The sequence below is a fragment of the Prunus mume genome, linkage group LG1, assembly GCF_029339155.1.
Source record: "Prunus mume cultivar Tortuosa linkage group LG1, ASM2933915v1, whole genome shotgun sequence".
NCBI lineage: Eukaryota > Viridiplantae > Streptophyta > Magnoliopsida > Rosales > Rosaceae > Prunus > Prunus mume.
In genome coordinates this window covers 22,392,538-22,413,933 of record NC_142698.1, presented here as the reverse complement: position 1 = coordinate 22,413,933, position 21,396 = coordinate 22,392,538, and the positions used below count along the sequence as shown (strand labels likewise).

Here is a 21,396-nt window from a genome sequence, read left to right as displayed (position 1 = left end):
TTTCTACAAATTAATGGGCTACTCGATGCCGGCAGCCCAGAAATTAATGGGCTACACGTGTTGTTCTCTACCACCTCATGCTTGGACTATTTTGGGTTACTCAATTCGACCAACAAAACCTGTATTATTTTGTGACCCATTGCGTAAATTGCCAATTTGGGTTTCAAACAATTTTTGGTTAACCAAACGTGATTGTGCCATTTTGTTTTACCATCATTGTATTTGTCAATTTGGTTTTAAACAATTTAATCTAGGACTTGGTCCCAACGTGAATGGCGTCCGCCTAACCTAAAGCATAATATTGGTTGGCATGGCAGGCTGCTGGGCAAGCTTTAGGGGGATATATGGATCAAGGATATTTGGGGATCTTCTGCAGCACTTGTTTTGAGTACTTGAGGGTACATTATTTTTAGCATGCAAATTATGCATCCCACCCACCACATAATAATATTTTTAATGTTTGAAAAAGAAGGAAAAAAACAAATAAATCCCAACTGTTCAATGTTCTGATATCATTTATAGTTAATTGATTACACATGAACAGATTACTTTTCAAACTTTTGTCTAATATTTCTGCACTATCTTTATGGTGCGGCCTAACTTTCCGCCAGATACTTCCTTAGGGGCTAAACATCAAACACATACAAAGTTTTTATAAGATAAAACCAGCAGCATTGTAACATTTTCACAGCATAGGCTCCAATTCCATTGGTCTTTTTTATCTGTATATCTACCATTCACTACTTTGACTAGTCTAACCAATCGAAAGTGCCTAAAAACAAGTAAAGAAACACAATAACTTTGCAGGGCAGGGCAGGGCCACTTCTGTTTAGGACTTTCTCGAACAGTGCTGCAATTTCAAAAGCAAAACCATTCAAACATCTAAGTTACACACCTTTAGCTCCACCTACAACCCTCTTTTGCAAATACCAATGACAAACAAAGTGGTCCCACTATCCCTCTCAATCAAAAGCTTCTTTTCCTTTACTTGCTTTAATCAATTTCCTAATTTATTTAAAGAAACAATTATCTTCCTCTTCCCCCTTCATTACTTGGTTCAGCTGTTTTTTCTCCTGGTTATTCATTCTCCAGATATGTCACCTCTCCCACCTCCATCTCCAATTCCACCTTCACCTCTACCTCAACCCCCAGCGCAGAGGCATATCCAACACCCACCCCAACCCCCACGGCAAACCACACCGGTCTCTCTCAACCAAATTATCATATCAAAGCTTGCTACGAATCGAGAAGTTCCAGCACCTGATGCAAAAGATCAGGTCTCCAGTAAATCAACAAAGCAACCAATACTCCGGCAACCTCAACGGACCAAGCCACTTATATGGTGTTGTGCAATTGTGTGTCTCGTATTCAGCCTTATTCTTATCATCTTTGGAATTGCAACTTTGATCATCTTCCTAGTTGTTAAACCAAGAACTCCATTGTTTGACATCCCCAATGCAAGCCTCAACACCATCTACTTTGACTCGCCAGAGTATTTCAATGGTGACTTCACTTTCCTGGCAAATTTCTCCAACCCAAATCGGAAAATCGATATAAGATTTGAGTATCTGGATCTGGAGCTTTACTTTTCTGACAGGCTCATAGCAACTCAATCTCTTGAACCTTTCACTCAAAGACCCGGAGAAGGAAGGTTGGGATCAGTTCGCTTAATATCAAGCTTGGTTTACTTGCCTGAGAATCACGCTGTGGCTCTTCGAACACAGGTGCAGAACAATAGGGTCAACTATAATATAAGAGGAACATTTAAAGTGAGAGCCACTCTAGGAATGATCCATTTTTCTTACTGGTTGCATAGCAGATGCCAATTACAGATGACAGGCCCACCAACTGGTGTTTTAGTTGCTCGAAGTTGCAAAACTAAAAGATGAAGATGAGGAGCATTATTCCTTGTACCTTCTTTCTATCTTCTTATTGTATCTACATTGAAATCTAATTGCAATTTTTGGTGTATAAAAGTCATATGAGCTATATAACATGATACATGAGCATTCTTTCCTACAATCTGAAGAAATACTTTTTCTTTTTCTTTTTCATTCAGATTTTCGGTCGATTGTATTACAAGTTCATAAAGTAACAAAACCAATAGAAGGACAACTCATCATCATTGAAAAAAACTGTATAGAAAAGACATGGGGTTAAAGATCAGAGGGCACAAGATAAGCTCTTCTACAGAAGGAAAAGAAGGGGGGAAGTCACAATTACAGATGCCAATTACAGATGACAGGCCCACCAACTGGTGTTTTAGTTGCTCGAAGTTGCAAAACTAAAAGATGAAGATGAGGAGCATTATTCCTTGTACCTTCTTTCTATCTTCTTATTGTATCTACATTGAAACCTAAATGCAATTTTTGGTGTATAAAAGTCATATGAGCTATATAACATGATACATGAGCATTCTTTCCTACAATCTGAAGAAATACTTTTTCTTTTTCTTTTTCATTCAGATTTTCGGTCAATTGTATTACAAGTTCATAAAGTAACAAAACCAATAGAAGGACAACTCATCATCATTGAAAAAAACTGTATAGAAAAGACATGGGGTTAAAGATCAGAGGGCACAAGATAAGCTCTTCTACAGAAGGAAAAGAAGGGGGGAAGTCATAGTTGTGTCCACTGAATAGGAACTCTATTTGAGGAATAGGAAGCACTACAGTTCTGCTTGTGGAAAAGGTTAGCAAAGGATGTATGGAGATTCAATTAGGATCCTGCAGTGATTTCCACCTAATTTCTCCCTTATTTAAAAACTTAACATTATCCCCATATGGTGTTCTGGCATGGCACTACCACTTTAATTTATTTACTTAATCCAAAGAATTCCTATAAAAAGCATTGATAGGTCCAAAGTTCTTAGAGAAATCTAGAGAATGAACCAAGATAACAAGGGAATCCATTGCCAGGATTGTATTTGTAGGGGGTACATTTCTGGATAGTCACTATGTCCACAGTGTCCTAATCAGAAATCACCAATATAATATCACTTTTAGATCCATCAACAATTTAGATATTCTGAAAAGTCTGAAGGAGACCAATTTTAAATTAAAGAAACACCACAAGATCACAGTCAGATCTTCAATAGCAATGTAATTAATTATGTTACGTAATGGACAGCTGGTAGCTGGAGAGTAGCCAACAGATGAGAACTAGCCCAATCTCTATAATTTGTACTAGAATTTCCACCAGACGACTATGCATATCTAAACTGCCTTATGTGGAAGTTCAGACCAATTTATGTGATCATAAACTTGGTTAAAGCAGAGAGCTAGCAGTCAAAGAACCCACAAAGATATTCAATCTGCAACGTAGCAATTACCATTACAATCTTCGCTCCCCGAAGTACTAAATCATTAGGAACCCAAGCGCAACCACACTATCTAAGGGCCCGTTTGATAACCATTTCAATTTTAGTTTTGAGTTTTCATTTTTTGTGCTAGAGTATAGAAGAAAAAGAGAGAGAATGGAAGTGAGAATGAGAGGGAAGATGAGAGGGGAGGAGGGAGGAAGGAGTAACAAAAGTGAAAACAAAAACTTGAAAGTGAAAACAATTTCAAATAGATTTCAGTTTTTTGTTTTTGTTTTCACTTTTGTTACTCCTTCCTCCCTCCTCCCCTCTCATCTTCCCTCTCATTCTCACTTCCATTCTCCCTCTTTTTCTTCTATACTCTAGCACAAAAAATTAAAACTCAAAACTAGAATTGAATTGGTTATCAAACGGGCCCTAAGAGTTTCACCCAATCTTTGCTTTCAAAGTAAGTTCAGTGTCTCATTTAATCAATGCTAAAAACATCAACAACAACAACAAAAATTTATGGTTCAGCACAAAATTTACCAATATGTAATTCAATTATCATTATAAAAATTAAAGACAAAATGTGTTCATATTCTAGCAAAACTTATGAGCACTATGTGTACAATACTTCTGAGCAACAGCCTCATTTAACGATCATTGAAACAAGATATAAGAAGAAAAAAAAATCAAGAATATGAACCTCTTTTCATGAGGAACTCAGAGCAGCTACTTCACTTTCCACTCAATTCAGATGGTGTTTTGGCCACTATCGACAATGCATGTAGTCCACTCTGCAACTCTTCTTGCAACAAACCATAAATGAGCCTATGCCTCTTAACTAAACTCTTCCCTTCAAACTCTTTAGACACAACTTTCACATTGAAATGTGTCTCACCATCACTTCCTCTAACACCGGCGTGTCCGGCATGCTGATAAGAGATATCTTCTACTTCCAATTCAATAGGACTAAGCCCTCTTTCCAATCTCTCCTTAATTCTCTTCCCTCTGCTCCCCAAATCGCCCGACTTTGACTCATCTTCATTCGTAACACTTGCCACTAGTTCCAATTGCTTAATATCTTCTTTAGAACCTAATCCAACATCCAAACCCTGGATACCACCATCAACTTTCGAACCCAAAGTCGAATTATTTTCACCACCCACCTCAGAATTCAATCCAAATTCTACTTTTTTAACACTATTTTCACTTTTTACCCTCGAATTTGAGCTACTTACTCCATTTTCTTCTTCCAGGAGCAATTCATAAGCCTTTTTCTGCATCAACTTCAACATATTCAAAAACCCATTATTCCTTGAAGGCGTTAAGCTCTGCTGAAGCCCCAGGAGGACTGCGAAATCAGGCGAGACCCGCAAAACCTCATCTACTGGGCGACCAGAGAGGCCATTGACGAGCAGAGCAGCGAGTCCCTTGGTGAGTACCGAGTCGGAATCGGCCTCGAAATATACGTTCTTGTCCGAGTCAAGGTAGGCCCTGACCCAGACCTGAGAGACACAACCCTCGACCTTGTTTTGCTTCGTTTTGAATTGGTCATCTAAAGGCTTGAGGTTCTTGCCGTAGAACAAGAGCTGCTCGTACTTGGCCTTCGATTCTTGTACGGACTGGAAGAGCTTAACTATCTCTTGAAGCTTTGGTGGGAGCTCTTCAATTGATTGCAGAGACATCGAGCTTGAAGCCGAAGATGCAGCTGATGCAGATGGTGATTTCGATGAGGATATGGTTGGTATTCTTTGGAAAGTGATTGGCCTTTTGAAGAAAGAGAGGTTTGGGTGTTTTGGCGATGAGGCTAAGAGGGCTTTTGGGTTTATAATGGAGCTTGGGAGTTTGGCTGTGAATAATCTAAACGACGATGAGATTGAAGAAGACGACGACATGTTTGGCTCTCAAGAATTGTCGAAGAAGAGAATTCAGAGAGACACAGTGGGGCAGATTCAGAGATAGACGAAGAGCGGCTCAAACTCACCGTTTTGTTTGGCAATTGAGCTCCCAAACGCACCGTTTCGTCTGGCTGTTAGTTGGGCTGTTCTTTACTGGACTACACTATCTCTCATTCTCATTCGGACCGAATCATTCTATAGTGAGGACTTATTTAACACGCTTAGATGAGGCCCAATTTCTTAATTTTTGGATCATGCTAACCAATTTTATCTAATTGTTAAGCGATAAAGTATCATCTAAGGCCCTCACTATAGAATTCTACGATTCAAATCATTGTTCAGTGTTTTCTGAGCCTTAAGCCCACAAAAGTACCAGCAAAAAGTGTTGTAAACAAAGCCATATCTAATTTGGGCATCAAACAAGTTGCGCCTAGTAAAAATAAGTCCAATACAACATAGGCACGACATACACGTTTACTTATAAGTAAAAAGAATAAGAAGAAAGAAAATGGTCTTCATTCATGACTTCTCCTGCATTTGCGTACAAATCATTTAATACGCAGATGTTTAATCAAATACCCAAAAACCAGATAGTTGATTTGATTTCCTATCCTATTCCATTTCTTCTTATTCCCACTACTTATAAGTAAATATCTTTTAAAAATTAAACTGATGTGTGACTTGCAGATTAGTGGTCTCAAGTTTGAAACTCTATGGCATTGTAGTAGTGTGTGTGAAACCCCCTTTCTCCTATAGTTTAAACTATCGTCTATACTCTTAACAACATCTTAATAGACACATACATGTCCATAAGGCAAAGTAAGGTTACAATTCTCATTCTCGTTATGCTTTTAGACAAGCCGTGAAATAAAGACCCTTTTCAGAGCTCGTCACATTCTCTTTTGCTTCCTATAATGAAAAATGTCACCATAAACGTTTGATAGGTAAGCCTCTTATGCTGGGAAGTTTGGTGCATAATCACTTGTTGCATCATAAGAATATGCACAATCACTCAAGATCATGTCATCTACCACGTTAGTATCCAAAACTTAGATTTATCTCAATCCTACTATTGTGTTCATGTTTTTTTAATTAGTTGAGATAACATAGTTAACCTACACTACTACAAAAAGTGAAAAAGACGACCAAAAAAAGACGACGGTAGAAGAAAAAACCGTCGTTGTATTTAAAAATACGATGGTAACAAAAAACCGTCGTGGATTAGTGACTTAAACAACAAAAAACCGGAGGTACTGTTGAATATTTTTTTATAACGACGCACACAAATAAAAAAGCATCGTCTTATTAAAAGGTTTTCTTCATAGTTAAAATCTGACCAAAAAACAACGACAGCAGGTATGACAAGCGTCGTCTTTTAAAATCAAATGTCATTTTTTTGGTAAAGACGTGGTTGTTTTGATAAAAATCTATCGTCTATTATATGTAAAGATGACGATTATTATACAAACCGTCGTCTATTATATGTAAAGATGACGCTTTTTATAAAACCCGTCGTCTATAGTATGTAAAGATGACGCTTTTTATAAAAACCGTCGTCTATTGTATGTAAAGATGACTCTTTTTATAAGTCGTCATCTATTGTATGTAAAGATGACGCTTTTTATAAAAATCGTCGCCTATTGTATGTAAAAATGACGTTTTTTTATTAAAAAAAAAGTTGTCTATTATATGCAAAAATGATGCTTTTTATAAATAAAAAAAAAGTCGTCTATTGTATGTAAAAATGACGCTTTTTATAAAAACCGTCGTCTATTATATGTAAAGATGACGCTTTTTATAAAAAACTGTCGTCTATTATATGTAAAGATGACTCTTTTTATAAAAACCGTCGTCTATCGTATGTAAAGATGATGTTTTTTATAAAAATCGTCGTCTATTGTATGTAAAGATGACTCTTTTTATAAATCGTCGTTAAAGATGACGCTTTTTATAAAAACCGTCGTCTATTATATGTAAAGATAACGCCTTTTATAAATAAATAAAAAGGTCGTCTATTGTATGTAAAGATGACGCTTTTTATAAAAATCGTCGTCTATTGTATGTAAAGATAACACTTTTTATAAAACCGTCGTCTATTGTATGTAAAGATGACGCTTTTTATAAAAAACAGTCCTCTATTGTATGTAAAGATGACGCTTTTTATAAAAAAAACCGTCGTTTAACAATTAAGAGTTTATCTATACTTTCGTTAAATATAACATAAGATTTTGTGGTATCCACTAGTGTAAATATTTTAAATTGAAGAAAAAATTCAGTCATTGTATTCATATAGGGTCAAGGAGTGTAGCTGTAAAAAATCATCAAAATCAGAGTTAAAATATCCTTTAATTCATGATTTTTCATTTATAACCATTGAAATTTTTTGTCTCATTACTTGATCTCTAAATGTTTATTTTTTCCGATTTTTTGGTGTATATGATCTCGAAGTATAAACAAACAAGTTTGACGGTTGGATCGTTGAAACTAGTTTCTTAGAATGCGTATGCCATCAAAACAATATATTCACTAACAATTAAGAGTTTATTTATACTTTCACTAAATATAACATAAGATTTTGTGGTATCCACTAGTGTAAATATTTTAAATTGAAGATCAAATTCAGTCATTGTATTCATATAGGGTCAAGGAGTGTAGCGGTAAAAAATCATCAAAATCGGAGTTAAAATAACCGTTAAATCATGATTTTTCATTTATAACCGTCGAAATTTTTTGTCTCGTTACTTGATCTCTGAATGTTTTTTTTTTTTTATGGCGTATATGATCTCGAAGTATAAACAAACAAGTTTGACAGTTGGATCGTTGAAACTAGTATTCTTAAAATGCGTATGCCATAAAAAAATATTCACTAACAATTAAGAGTTTATTTATACTTTCGTTAAATATAACATAAGATTTTGTGGTATCCACTAGTGTAAATATTTTAAATTGAAGATCAAATTCAGTCATTGTATTCATATAGGGTCAAGGAGTGTAGCGGTAAAAAATCATCAAAATCGGAGTTAAAATAACCGTTAAATCATGATTTTTCATTTATAACCGTCGAAATTTTTGTCCCGTTACTTGATCTCTGAATGTTTATTTTTTTCTGATTTTTGGCGTATATGATCTCGAAGTATAAACAAACACGTTTGACGGTTGGATCATTGAAACTAGTTTCTTAGAATGCGTATGCCATCAAAACAATATATTCACTAACAATTAAGAGTTTATTTATACTTTCATTAAATATGACATAAGATTTTGTGGTATCCACTAGTGTAAATATTTTAAATTGAAGATCAAATTCAATCATTGTATTCATATAGGGTCAAGGAGTGTAGTGGTAAAAAATCATCAAAATCGGAGTTAAAATAACCGTTAAATGATGATTTTTCATTTATAATCGTCGAAATTTTTTGTCCCGTTACTTGATCTCTGAATGTTTATTTTTTCGATTTTTGGCGTATATGATCTCGAAGTATAAACAAACAATTTTGACCGTTGAATCGTTGAAACTAGTTTCTTAAAATGTGTATGCCATAAAAAAAAATATTCACTAACAATTAAGAGTTTATTTATACTTTCGTTAAATATAACATAAGATTTTGTGGTATCCACTAGTGTAAATATTTTAAATTGAAGATCAAATTCAGTCATTGTATTCATATGGGGTCAAGGAGTGTAGCGGTAAAAAATCGTCTATTGTATGTAAAGATGACGCTTTTTATAAAAAATCGTCGTCTATTGTATGCAAAGATGACGCTTTTTATTAAAAAAAACCGTCTTCTATTATATGTAAAGATGACAAATTTTTTTAAAAAAAGCGTCGTCTTTTAAAACACGCTAAAAAATGGCCGCTTAAGTGAATTCGCGCTCGACAAATTTCAAATTTTCACCCGTTTTGAAAATCTTATCTCTCATTAACAAGCGTCGTCTTTTAAAACACGCTAAAAAAAGTCTACTTAAGTGAATTCGCGCTCGACAAATTTTCAGATTTTCCCCCGTCTCTGAAAACCTTATCTCTCCCTCCTTGAAACCCTTCTGCACTCTCTAAAACACCCTCATGAAACTCTCTACAAAATCATCAAAAAATCGATATCAATAAAGGAGTTGAGAGATCGAGGTCTTAGCAAATCCATAAGATGTAGAGAGATGTTCCGTATTTGAGAATCAAAGCTGGTTGAAAGGTTTGATTTGAAAGTCACCTAATCTCTTAATACCCTTGTATATCTTGCTAGTGAATTATGGATTAGTCTCTTTGCATTTTTGTTATGTTTTTTGCCTCCCTAATTTCATATTTTATCTCTCTTGATTTGTTTGATTTGGTTATCAGGAAATAGGGAGGAAGCTTGTAGATTTATAACTTTTTCTTTGCAGGTTTTCTATGTGAATCGTATGTTTTTTTGTTGTTGAAAATTTGCAGGTTCTCGATGGTATTTTTTATGCTCATTTTACAAGTTTTCTATGGAAATATGGACCAATGGTAAAATTTCTCTTTCACCTAATTTTTTATGTTTATAATCTTAGCTTTTTCTTTTTCTCTCTTTGTCATTTTGATTTATTTACAGGGATGATGGAGGAGACTTCAGTTGTGCATCATTTGTATGTTTGGATGAGGAATGCTTGGATTAGGAGTACATAGGTCTTATTAGGAATTATGTTTATTGTAGAATAAAGATTGGTTAACTATGTAATAACTATTGAATCTTCAAGTTTTATGAAAGAAACTATTTTTGATAAAGCATTATGGTTGGTTTTCTAATTAAAATCGTTGTATAGCATTATAGGAAATCAAAAAGCATTATTGTACGTAAAGATGACGTTTTTATAAAAACCGTCGTCTATTGTATTAAAGATGACACATTTTATAAAAACCGTCCTCTATTGTATGTAAAGATGACGCTTTTTATAAAAACCGTCGTCTATTATGACGTAAAGATGACGCTTTTTATAAAAACCGTCGTCTATTGTATGCGTAAAGATGACGCTTTTTATAAAAAACCGTCATCTATTGTACGTAAAGATGACGCTTTTATAAAAAACCATCGTCTATTATACTTAAAGATGACGCTTTTATAAAAAAACGTCGTCTATTGTACGTAAAGATGATGCTTTTATAAAAAAACGTCGTCTATTATGCGTAAAGATGACGCTTTTTATAAAAAAGGTCGTCTATTATGCGTAAAGATGACTTTTTTATAAAAAAGGTCGTCTATTGTATGTAAAGATGATGTCTTTATAAACAATCCACGACGGTTTTCATAAAAAAATCGTCATTTTTAAGTACAATCCATAACGGTTTTCATAAAAAAATCATCATCTTTAAGCACAATACACGACGGTTTTATTAAAAACAGTCGTCTTTCCTCCTATAATTAACGATCTTTACCTCTAAATAACGACGATTTTATTTAAAAACCGTCGTCTTTACAGATAAACAACGACGGTGAAAAGCCGTCGTAGTTTGAAACCCAAATAGACGGCAGTTGATTTCACGACGGTTTGAAAACCGAATACACGACGGTGAATTCCCGTCGTCTTTAGCCTTTTTTGTAGTAGTGCTAACAACTATAAAATGGCTAATTTGATGGGTATATATGTTGTTTTGACCACAAGGCTTCTCCATAACACCTAAACGTTCATGTTTTGGTCGAAATTCACTCATTCTCTTGGCATTCTCTTTGAAGCCTCGTACTAACGAATGTATGTAACATTCTTTTCTAACGTGTATATATATATATATATATATATATATATGTATGTATATATATATAAGTAGATATTTTTAATCACTTAAGTTATAAGCCTCATAAAAATGAGTGTTTGAGAATACAATTGAGTTAAGTATTCATAACATAAAATTGTAGAATATGTAACAACTACCAAGAGTGAGCATTTGGAAAAGAGAGAAATTACAAGTTTTAGTTTTTTTTTTGGACAAAATTAAATACAAGTTTACAATTGATATATAAGTCCCATTCCCAAACCCCCATATAGTCAAAGGTCTAGTACTACAACTAGTACTTGTATCCCTTAACAAACAAACTCTCAGAAGCCAATCCACCAGCACTTCCTCCACCGTACTTTCCAAGAGTGGCGTGTGAGTTAGCCTTGCACCTTGTCAAGAATGTCTCCTGAGCTTTCCCAACATTCTCCTTCTTCCCACCCCAAGTCTTGAGTGTGCTTGCTTGCAAAGCTCGCCCAAACGAGAACGAAAGAGTCCATGGCTTCAACACATCCAACTTGTTCATTGCATCCAGATTCAGCGTTGCCTCCTCCTCACTCTGTCCTCCGGACAGAAACACAATCCCAGGCACTGCTGCTGGGACTGTCCGGCGCAGTGCAGTCACTGTGTACTCAGCAATCACCTCGGGTGTAACCTGTGAAAAATTGAAGCCATTTAATTTGAAGCACAATTATGTTGTATTTGCCGGTTATATATAAATTTCCTCAGTTAACATGCAAGCAAAACCATTTTATATGGTGAGGCCTACATACATGTTCTCTATAAGAAGGAAAAAACTGTGTTACAACTCTATCTTACTTCAATGAGAAAATAATGTGTATTTGCTATACTTCATGGTATACTAACCTAGTGTTATGAATTCATTCAAATTATAACATGAATATAATTGATATTGTGTATTTAATACACTATATGATATATGAACATAGTGTTACGGATTCATTTAAATTGTAATGACTGCAATATCAATTGTGTTCGTGCTATAATTTGAGTGGATTCGATACACACTGTACTATTTCACATTCAACTTCTTACGTGTTAGTCATGTGAAATATATACAACGGTTGTAAATTTGTTTGTGAAAGAGATGGATTATGTGAATATGGAGGCAATAATTTAGAGCTATACATATTTGCATCCAATTACCTTTGGGCTGTCAGAGCCTGGTGTGACCATGTTGGGCTTAAGGAGTGTGCCTTCAAGAAGAACATGATGCTCATTGAGAGCCTTGTAAACTGCTGCAAGCACAGTTTCAGTGACAGCTGCATTTTTCTTGATGTCATGGTCCCCATCAGTCAAAATCTCTGGCTCAACAATTGGCACCAGTCCATTCTCCTGGCAGATGATTGCATAGCGAGCCAACCCCTGTGCATTCTGCTGAATAGATAATTCAGAGGGCTCAGTGGGTCCAATCTTGAGCACGGCGCGCCACTTGGCAAACCGTGCACCGGCCTTGTAGTACTGTGCGCACCTAGCTCCTAGAGAGTCAAAGCCCTGAGTTGTAGTTTCTCCATTTGTTCCGGCTAACTCAACGGTACCCTTGTCAACTTTGATACCTAGAACCAAGTATCAAATGTCGATGTCAAATAGAAACATAGATGTAGAAAAAAGTACATGAATATATCCGAAAAAATGTTATATCTGTTATCGAAATTTTAGACCATACCTGGAATGACATTGTTTTCCTGGAGGACTTCGACGAAGGGTTTGCCATCAGTGGTCTTCTGGTACAAGGTCTCCTCGAAGAGAATGACACCTGAGAGGTAGGTTAGGGCATTGGGGGAGGTGAAGAGAAGTTCACGGAGAGCTTGGCGGTTGGACTCGATGTTCTCAACATTGATGCTGGATAGACGCTTGCCAATGGTGCCTGTGCTCTCATCTGCTGCCAATATGCCCTTCCCTGGGGTGGCAATGTACTTGGCATTCTTTATAAGCTCCTCTGCACAAAACCAAAGGGTTGAGCTAGTCGAACTTCATACAAGTATAAAGAATGATTGCCTAATAAATTATATGCCTACATCTTTTCTTGTTAAGGAGATTGCTTGGCTTTTCTTAAATTTTCCGGGGTAATGACCTAAATCGGGTTTTGGAAGCGGTGTTTTCGTTACTCATTGTATCCACTAGATTAATAGCTAGTCGGTCATGCAAAGGCAGTTTTACATTAACCAACAATAACACTTTTAATTATGAAAATCATGTTGTGAGAGAGAGAGAGAGAGAGTACCAGCATATTTGCCAACAAAGGCTGACATGGTTGGAGATTTAGGATGGTATTGGATAACAGTGGACCAAAGTGCAAAATCAAACTTACACCGTAAACAATCTATATAGACAAGCTCCGGCGGAATATGCCAGCAGAATCCTCAGGGCATGGATTAACAACACGTGTCAAAAGGTTAGCCCGAGGAAGGTTATCATCCTAGGATAGAGCAACGAGTGATCACTCTCTTTGCCAAGTGGCAACTCAATCCTCAGGCAAAAATTTGTGTGGAAGGGCTAATGCTCCTCATCCAATTACTCTCAACTCATAGAGACGAACCAAACGAAACTTTTGGATTCTACTAAACAACTATGTGTGCCTCATCCCTTACAATTTTCTGTTTCTTTTCATCTTAGTACATAAATGGAAATCTATCCTAGTACATAAATGGAAATCTACGAAGAGTCGCTCTAATTTCACATGCGTCAACGATTCACAGGTGCCCAAGATACATTGTTTAAAACACATTACCACCAATGAAATTCCAAAATCTAAATTTTTTTCATCAAAGACTTGGATACGAGTGCATGCACATCCGTGCTCGTCACATGATTAGTTATTGTGAAGTGTGTATATGCTCATTGTATACACGAACTTTTCAAAATTGAGGCTTCGTTCTTCCTATTCGACCACGTGAAACTTGCACATGGCAGCCAAAGAAGCAACATTTAAGTGAAACGCAGTCCAACTTGTGAAACAAAAAATATTGTCATAATGAGAGTAAATGTCCTGGTTCATAATACATATCATGGGGAGACAATTCATTTGCCAGTAAATTGCTTCCCTCTAAGCCATGCAAATGCAAATGCAAAGCAAGTTTCAAAGAGACTATCTAGTCACACACTCACTGCCTGCTATGACAACTCGTCGTCCAACCCTTTATACGGTATCATCGAAATGCAAGAAACATCATTTGAGAAAGAAGAAAAACCCTATATGCCAATAATTGAAAAGAAAAATATGAAAGATTCGAAGGATGATTGTTCTAGATTTGATAAAGTCAAAATTTTTTCAACACTGAAATGTAGAACCCAGCACAACACTAGTCAAGCCAAGTTGAGCTGACTTTCCATCATTGCTGAAAATAACTCCAAATTGATAAGGGGTTGGACCAACTAGCAGTTTTTTTGGGAATTACACCGAAGGAGATACCACTTGTTGATCATCGTCATCAGTTCCAAAATATCGGTCCCCAAACTCACCCATTCCAGGTACGACACGAAAATCTTCATTGAGACCACTTTCAATCTCAGATGTCACAATCTTTATTCTGGGGAAGCGTTTGCAAACCATATGCACACCTTGAGGTGCCTGGCCAATTGATGCACAACATCAGTAGGAGTAACTCTCATGCAGTCATGATAAAAACGATAGTCCAAAACCGAACTAATAGTCAGGGGAACCTGAACCACATTACAGAGAAACGAACTTACAGATATGAGATTCAGAAATATAATGTTGGACTCTGGTACGCCCTTCTTTAAGAGTAGAGAAATAGCTTGAACAGCCGAATTCCCTGAAGAGAAAGGTATAATTGTTAGTAGTTTTACGACTGCGGATAATTCAACAAGATTTTGGAAGCTTATAATTAACTCTTCATATATTGTATAATAACAAAATAGTGACCGTTGTAAGCCAAATTGATACTAATAAGGTATACAAATTGCAAGATTAAAGATTGTGACTAGAACTTACTAATAAGGTATACTAATAGTCCAAAATCGATGCTGAAATAGTTTGTAGAGTATTACATGGGGACAAGTATACTAGAACTTCCCTTAGTAGAGAATAATAACCACCAACTAAAGCTGGTGGGACATCTTTACCCCAGAGAAATAAAAGCACTCTGGAATTTTCATTTTTGTTTCCTTTGGTCTGAGCCCTTGGACTCGAGCTTTACCAAAAACAACTTTTGACAAGTAGAACCAACAAGTCAAAAAACAATTAATATATTATCAGAAAAACAAACCTGTGCCCAGGATAGGATCCAACAGTAATACATGCCTCTCTGAGATGTCGTTGGGTAGTTTTTCATAAATCAGCTGTTCATCAATTAGATCAATAAGAAAAAAATCGAGAAAAAACTGAAATACAGTCATGAAAATGCTTTCACATGAACCAACACAAGAGAGGGAGTGGGGCAGGAGGAGAGAGAGAGAGAGAGATGTGTGAACCTGCTGACCATTGTCCCCTTCTCTATGAATAAGAATCTTTCCAATCTTGATACCTTTACAACATGCTCGCAAAGCATTCTCCATGCTCTCGCCACTGGTAATAGTAGAATGTTAATCATACCATGAAAACTTATAGGAGTTCAATTCAAAAATCAAATCAAACTCAACAAAATACAACACTAGTAGGTGATGGTTACATGACCACATGGTTCATAAAGGCATAAGAGGTTGGGTTTCAGTTCAGATCTAATTACTACCTCTAAGTATCTATGATGATCATTTGTTTTATACACCAAGACCACATCTGAGAGAATGTTTGGTCACTTGTAAAGAAAGCCGAATTAAAAAGGGTATAGTAGAATTTATAGTTCCTAGTCAGAAAAACCAAATGCCTTAAAGGAACACATTTGTACCTCCTAATGATAGATACGCCACATAACCTCTTACAGAAATCCACACCAATATACACAGACCCTGCATCCAGATCAAAGAAACGTTAAAGCAAAGCATCAACCAATGAAGTTTTGCAGACTTACCAACTATTGTAGAAAATTCAAAACAATACAAAGAAAATAATTATGCATGATGTGCTTGGTGTAAGCTTGCGACAAACTCACAAGAAATATATTTAAGAGTAAAAGGATGGGAACATGTATATCTGTTTTCCAAATAAATCAAAATCAAAGATGTGAAAACCATACATGTTAAGATGTCAAGATGAGCATCAGCTTACCAGTTGGAGTGATCACCTGCTTTTCAGTAAATGGTAGATGTCCCAGGCCATGTTCAACAACCTGTTAAAGATTAAGGACTCTTGATGAGTGATTTGAGTAAATAAGAATTGGTCCCATTCCACGAATGACCTTAAAAAACATCAAATTTGCATCTTGGCTCAAAGGACCAAATACCCACCAAACGAATCAACCTGTCAGAATAGAAAACAAAATCATGCTTTGTTGTTTGAGCATCGCGTATGAGGGTATGCATGCCCCGTATCTGCATTAGACCATGAATGATATTGGTGAGCCAAAAGAAGAAAAAAAAATGCAAAGAACAAAGATTGGAGCTTGAATGAAAATATTTAGGAAGGGCACCTGAAAGGTTGAGTGAATGACATATAAGTTTGGATATATTTTACAAAGGTCATGTTGACCAAGCTTAGTACGAATATGTTGTACAATCAAATCAACGGCTATGTGATTATCTCCACCACGAGGAATTATGATATCAGCATACTTCTTCGTTGGAAGAATAAAGTCATCAAAAGCAGGCTTAACAAAATTTGAGTACTGCATCAAAATGGTAAACATTATTAGAGAAAAGGCATATAGAAGATGCAGGTAGTAACCATTGTTGCCTAACCACAAGATCATGGAACAAAGGTAAGAATAGGTAATAGAAACAAAAGTGGAAATCCTCTAACACTTGAGTGAAATATTTCAAAGAATGGTTGAAGTACAATAGGGTAAATAATCAAGAGTATACCACCTATCTTCAATTCTTTAAACCTTGTCTACAAGAACACTGAATTCTAACAATTCTTTTTGCCAAGAAATAATAGTTGCATCCATTCATTTGTAGATTCACAGCATGAAATATAACCTGTATGTATAAGCTAGGCTAAAACCAACAAAAGTCTAACAACCATGAAATGAAAAGTTGCAAACCTGATCAAGAACAGTACCAATATCCCTTCCCTTTTCAACTGTATCACGCCTTATCCTCCTAGCCAACCGAACATCAGCATCTGCACTGAAAATTTTACAATGTGAAGTGGCCCAATTTAGTAACAATATGAAGTGACCCAATTTAGTAACAACATGAAGTTGCATATACCATTAAACTTATAAAAATAACTTACAACATAATTTATTCAGACCTGCACATATTTAACTACTAACATAAGTTAGAAAACTTCACATGAAAACTATATTATACAAAAAGTATACTAGAATATAAAAACAATGAAATTTATGTGTAGTAACAATTCAAAGAAGCTTTGATAACCCGCTAGAACATCTAAAGGCCAAAATAGGTAAAAGGAAAATTGACCTGTATCAACAAATATCTTCATATTCATCAACTCTCGAACACGTGGATCATGGAAAACAAGAATGCCTTCCAAAATAATGACATCTGAAGGGTTTACCTGTTAAATATAAAATATTACACTATTAAGAATTTCTAATGCATAAGAGAGAGGCAACTACATAATATAGCATATGTGTTATGGTATCATTTTAGGAAACAAGCCCTTCACTACAATAGGACCTCAAAACAACAGGGAACTACATGTTAGATGATATGACTTATAGATCCCACAGATTTAAAATTTTACCCTTCTCGCTGGAAACACGCTATTTTTGTAACTTTTGAAATCATAATTTGGAATATCTACTGCTTGTCCATGCTTCAACTTATCCATCGAAGATAATAGTTTCTCAGTGTCGAATGCATCTGAGGATAACCAAAAACACAAAACTTTGAATCAAACATTTGAAAGATAGTCAGTATAAACTAAACCAACCAGCATGCATGAAAATGTACTTGTCAGAAAATAAATGGGAAAGAACTGAACAACAATGTGAAACGCACTAAACAAAAAGCTACATAAAACAAACTTGTGGAATTACACAATAACTGCACAGAGAAAACTAATAGCATGACATTACTACTCTCCGATTACCAGTTAGGATGTCTCAAATTGTAGTAACATGACATACTTTGAAGGGTTACAGGTACACATGGTTCAGTAAACTATAGTAATATTCTAAGTACTTATTGCTTCACTTATATTCCTTAAATTTGATGTTGCAGGAATGCCCTCACCAGGATGGTCAAAGTTGTATTCATGTACTCGTTTAAGTTCCTCCTCAGTCAGATTATGATAAAAAGAATCCTGTAATATCATCCATGATAAGATATTAATTTGGAAAAGTGGTGACATTCTGACACTCGAAAACAGGAAAACCAAATAATCCCAAAATCAAGGAAAAAAGAGGTAACTACTACTCTTCTTGATCACAAATTCTACACATTACCTGGTTAACAAGAACAACCCGCTGATCATGAAGCTGCTGTATAATCATATCACAAACTGTCGTCTTACCAGAAGCTGCCCCGCCAGCAACCCCTGTGACAATATGTATGGAATGATGGATCATATGGAAGTGGAAGAATCAAAACGCAGCTATCTAACCTTCTTAGAAACGATGCATGTAGCAAATCTATAAACCACTACTTACCAATAACAAAAGGCTGCTTATGCATGTTTTCATGTGCTGAGGTTGTCGGTTGCTCCACCTTCTGTCTTTGCTCTAAGCCATCCATATGAAATCCAGAAAAATGAACCCCTGAGGAGGCCTCTATCATATCCACAACTGAATTTGAACCCATGATCATAGACCTAAGTGGAAACAGGGAAGGAAAATGTTGATAAGGTCATGAAAGACTGAATCAAACAAAGTTCATGATAGTATAAAACATCAAAACCATATAGCTAACTTAGTAAAATATGAACTTCTATCAGGTCCTTAGAGCAAATCAGCATTCAAACCCAACCTTGGAAGCAACAGTTAAATTGATTAACCCAAGATTGGTCAAGTTCACGTAGACCGTAGAGCTAGCTGTTAAAAGATACCTGGGCAGATTGGATTATTTTTCTTGCAATCCTTAAGTACTCTGAACTGAACTTATAGCTTCCTAAAGTCTCAAATGAACTTGTTTATAGCATAACATCCCTTGAAGAATTCATTGCAATGTATCATTCCAACAGACAATAAGTAAAACGCTGACTAGTATGCAATTAAAGTTGTAAACTTTAAGACAGTACAACCACCAAACAAATAACTTTCCTTTTTTTTTTTTTGGTCAAGAACAAATAAGTTACTTATGAAACCAAATATTGTTGGGAAATCTGATAGTAAAACGTATTTTCTATTGATCCAATGTGTGTGTATTACATAATACAATTATAACTAGGCATTAGCTTACATTTTAAAAGAGCTAAGAAAGAAAGCTGAAATTACCGATCAAAGCAAACAACAATGATAAAAATGCAATACGAAAGTCCCACGGATGTTCTTCGAATAAAGTCTAAAAACATAAATACTGATAAAAACCCAACAACACCGCATTCGTACCGACCACATACTACTTTGTGTTCCGCGTACCATTCACATTAAAAACAACAACAATCACGAAACCATTAGATTCCAGACCACGATGACATTGAAAAAGCGGATTCGATTGCATGGAATGACAATGACAGGAAAACAAGTAAGAAAACTCCAAACGTTCACTTCTTAATCATTTCACATTGGAACTTTCAATATGTATATGAAACATACACACAAACACACACGTACATGTATGCGCATACGCACACAGGTACACGTACACGTACACACAAACACAAAGCTTATCAAGCAAAAATGAAATTGAAGTAATCTCCTTGCAATGAAAGCATTGGAAACAGTAAGTTCTTGGCAATATCAATTCAGAGATCCAATGTGCATATGATATCACAAGAATCAAACTTTAATCAACCAAGCAACACTACCTAATCAAATCATCCAAATTTCACAAAAATGAAAACCAAAATTCGATGAATTCAGATTCAGTAGAAAAATCGACACATGAAAATCGACCAATGCAATACCTGATGAGCTCGAACCGAGAGAGAAAGAGAGAGAGAAAGAGAGAGAGATTCGAACGCAAGCTTTGGAAGAAATTACAGAGAGAGAATAATGAGGAGGCTGATCAGACCGATCCAATGGGTTTAAATAGTGGAGCCAGAGGTGAGGGAGACCTTGCACCGAAGCGGAAGTCGGATTAAATTACCATAATGGGCCTGGGTTTGGGAGATATCACGGTTGTGCCACCGTTTTCGCTGTGTTCTCTCTCTGATATTTTTGGTTCGTACGGTGCGCGCGCTTGGATCTGAACTCGAGATTGAGCTGTCCTGCCTGGTCCATCGTGGCACTGAATCATAAATGGGACCCACTTTTCTAAACGATGTCTATGAGGTGAGAGAGACTCTTGCGTATAGTACACAGTACGGTTTTTACGGTCTGAGGAGGCAAATAATTATATTAATTGCAAATACTAGGAACAATTTTATAAACTTTTTTTTCACATTTATTTGTCAAAAAAAATTAGTTTTTTTTTTCTTTTATTTGACCATTCTTATTTCGTATAGTAAACAGTGCGGTTCTTAATTCGATTGTAAGCTAAACGAAATTAAAATAATTAATTAATTTAAAACAAAATTTGACTACTAGGCAGCTCAATATTTAGCTTCATGAACTGATTTGACACCACAATAATTAATTAACAGTTTGATGCCGTTAAGGACGTTCAAATAATCAAATCCCATTTAAATATACAATATTCAATTCATATCACATTCATTTTCGTAAATATCAACGCACTTTTAACTCAAAGTGTGTTTTTATTATTTTTCTCAACACTTGACACGTATATTTGTGGAACATAATTATACTCATAGATATGCGTTAAGAAAGATGATGATTGTTTACCTTGAGTTAAAAGTGATAAACAAAAATTTTTATTTTTTATTTTTTTGTTTACAATTATCTACAATATTAAAGCAAGAAAAAAGTAACGCTCGTGCCATCACAACATGAAAACGAAATACACATATGCTTGGCAAGCAAGCACACCAATCGAATCGTTTGTTTCAAGAAATGGAATCTTTTATTTTATCTTCAATGTCGATTCAAATGGTCATTTTCATTAATTAGCATTTCACTATTTATATTTGGTCGCATACTTCTCTTGTTTTTGTTGTATACTTTTTGTGCGGACATACAAGATTTTTCCAGGATATTTTTAGATCTTTTGCTTCTAATTGAACCTTTTGTACCCTCCTCCTCCTCCTCCTCCTCAAGGAGAAAACAACCAGCAATATCTTTTATATATCTCTGAGGAAATCTTAGTAGAAAAAGCTCTCCAATTTAGCTCTCCAAAACTTTTCGATATAAATCCTTTTT

The 21,396-nt window shown here is 35.5% G+C and overlaps 4 protein-coding genes across 6 annotated transcripts; 1 reads left to right on the top strand and 3 right to left on the bottom strand.

Moving 5' to 3' along the window:
• The first annotated feature begins 906 nt into the window (after positions 1–906).
• LOC103319140 (Late embryogenesis abundant (LEA) hydroxyproline-rich glycoprotein family) lies at positions 907–2,460 on the top strand. 2 transcript variants are annotated; one of them, XM_089052589.1, is made up of 2 exons: positions 907–1,724; positions 1,820–2,460. In XM_089052589.1, exons 1-2 carry the CDS (start codon positions 933–935, stop codon positions 1,880–1,882), a joined length of 855 nt encoding a protein of 284 aa, XP_088908715.1. In that variant the 5' UTR covers positions 907–932; the 3' UTR covers positions 1,883–2,460. The 2 variants fall into 2 exon arrangements, with proteins under 2 accessions (XP_088908715.1, XP_088908453.1); XM_089052327.1 differs by having other exon boundaries at positions 907–1,910; positions 2,060–2,460.
• Positions 2,461–3,842: 1,382 nt separating this feature from the next.
• Positions 3,843–5,379, bottom strand: CPSUFE (chloroplast sulfur E). The gene has a single exon (XM_008220639.2). The coding sequence runs from the start codon at positions 5,197–5,199 to the stop codon at positions 4,039–4,041; it is 1,161 nt and encodes a 386-aa protein (XP_008218861.1). The 5' UTR covers positions 5,200–5,379; the 3' UTR covers positions 3,843–4,038.
• A 5,694-nt stretch (positions 5,380–11,073) lies between these two features.
• Positions 11,074–13,333, bottom strand: LOC103319123 (fructose-bisphosphate aldolase, cytoplasmic isozyme 1). The gene is made up of 4 exons (XM_008220628.3): positions 13,173–13,333; positions 12,615–12,887; positions 12,095–12,504; positions 11,074–11,582 (listed from the first exon to the last, which is right to left on the bottom strand). Exons 1-4 carry the CDS (start codon positions 13,198–13,200, stop codon positions 11,220–11,222), a joined length of 1,074 nt encoding a protein of 357 aa, XP_008218850.1. The 5' UTR covers positions 13,201–13,333; the 3' UTR covers positions 11,074–11,219.
• Positions 13,334–13,897: 564 nt separating this feature from the next.
• On the bottom strand, positions 13,898–20,337 carry UKL4 (uridine kinase-like 4). Of its 2 annotated transcripts, XM_008220617.3 has the most exons (15): positions 20,043–20,337; positions 18,628–18,788; positions 18,424–18,515; positions 18,212–18,281; positions 17,721–17,839; positions 17,435–17,531; positions 17,050–17,129; positions 16,477–16,671; positions 16,295–16,378; positions 16,116–16,176; positions 15,796–15,856; positions 15,383–15,476; positions 15,178–15,250; positions 14,642–14,724; positions 13,898–14,519 (listed from the first exon to the last, which is right to left on the bottom strand). In XM_008220617.3, the coding sequence occupies exons 2-15, from the start codon at positions 18,782–18,784 to the stop codon at positions 14,343–14,345; spliced, it is 1,443 nt and encodes a 480-aa protein (XP_008218839.1). In that variant the 5' UTR covers positions 18,785–18,788; positions 20,043–20,337; the 3' UTR covers positions 13,898–14,342. The 2 variants fall into 2 exon arrangements, with proteins under 2 accessions (XP_008218839.1, XP_088906460.1); XM_089050334.1 differs by having other exon boundaries at positions 15,178–15,476.
• Between the last annotated feature and the right edge of the window lie 1,059 nt (positions 20,338–21,396).

Excerpts from the sequence above, each read along its gene's own strand:
- CPSUFE (XM_008220639.2), bottom strand. The coding sequence starts at position 5,199 with ATGTCGTCGTCTTCTTCAATCTCATCGTCGTTTAGATTATTCACAGCC.
- UKL4 (XM_089050334.1), bottom strand. The coding sequence starts at position 18,784 with ATGATCATGGGTTCAAATTCAGTTGTGGATATGATAGAGGCCTCCTCA. Across the intron at positions 18,516-18,627 it reads TAAGCAGCCTTTTGTTATTG|GGGTTGCTGGCGGGGCAGCT; the intron begins GTAAGTAGTGGT and ends ATATTGTCACAG. Across the intron at positions 16,177-16,294 it reads CTGACAGGTTGATTCGTTTG|GTTGTTGAACATGGCCTGGG; the intron begins GTGGGTATTTGG and ends AATCTTTAACAG.
- LOC103319140 (XM_089052327.1), top strand. The coding sequence starts at position 933 with ATGACAAACAAAGTGGTCCCACTATCCCTCTCAATCAAAAGCTTCTTT.
- LOC103319123 (XM_008220628.3), bottom strand. The coding sequence starts at position 13,200 with ATGTCAGCCTTTGTTGGCAAATATGCTG. Across the intron at positions 12,888-13,172 it reads CTTTGTTGGCAAATATGCTG|AGGAGCTTATAAAGAATGCC; the intron begins GTACTCTCTCTC and ends GGTTTTGTGCAG. Across the intron at positions 11,583-12,094 it reads CAGGCTCTGACAGCCCAAAG|GTTACACCCGAGGTGATTGC; the intron begins GTAATTGGATGC and ends AATTTTTCACAG.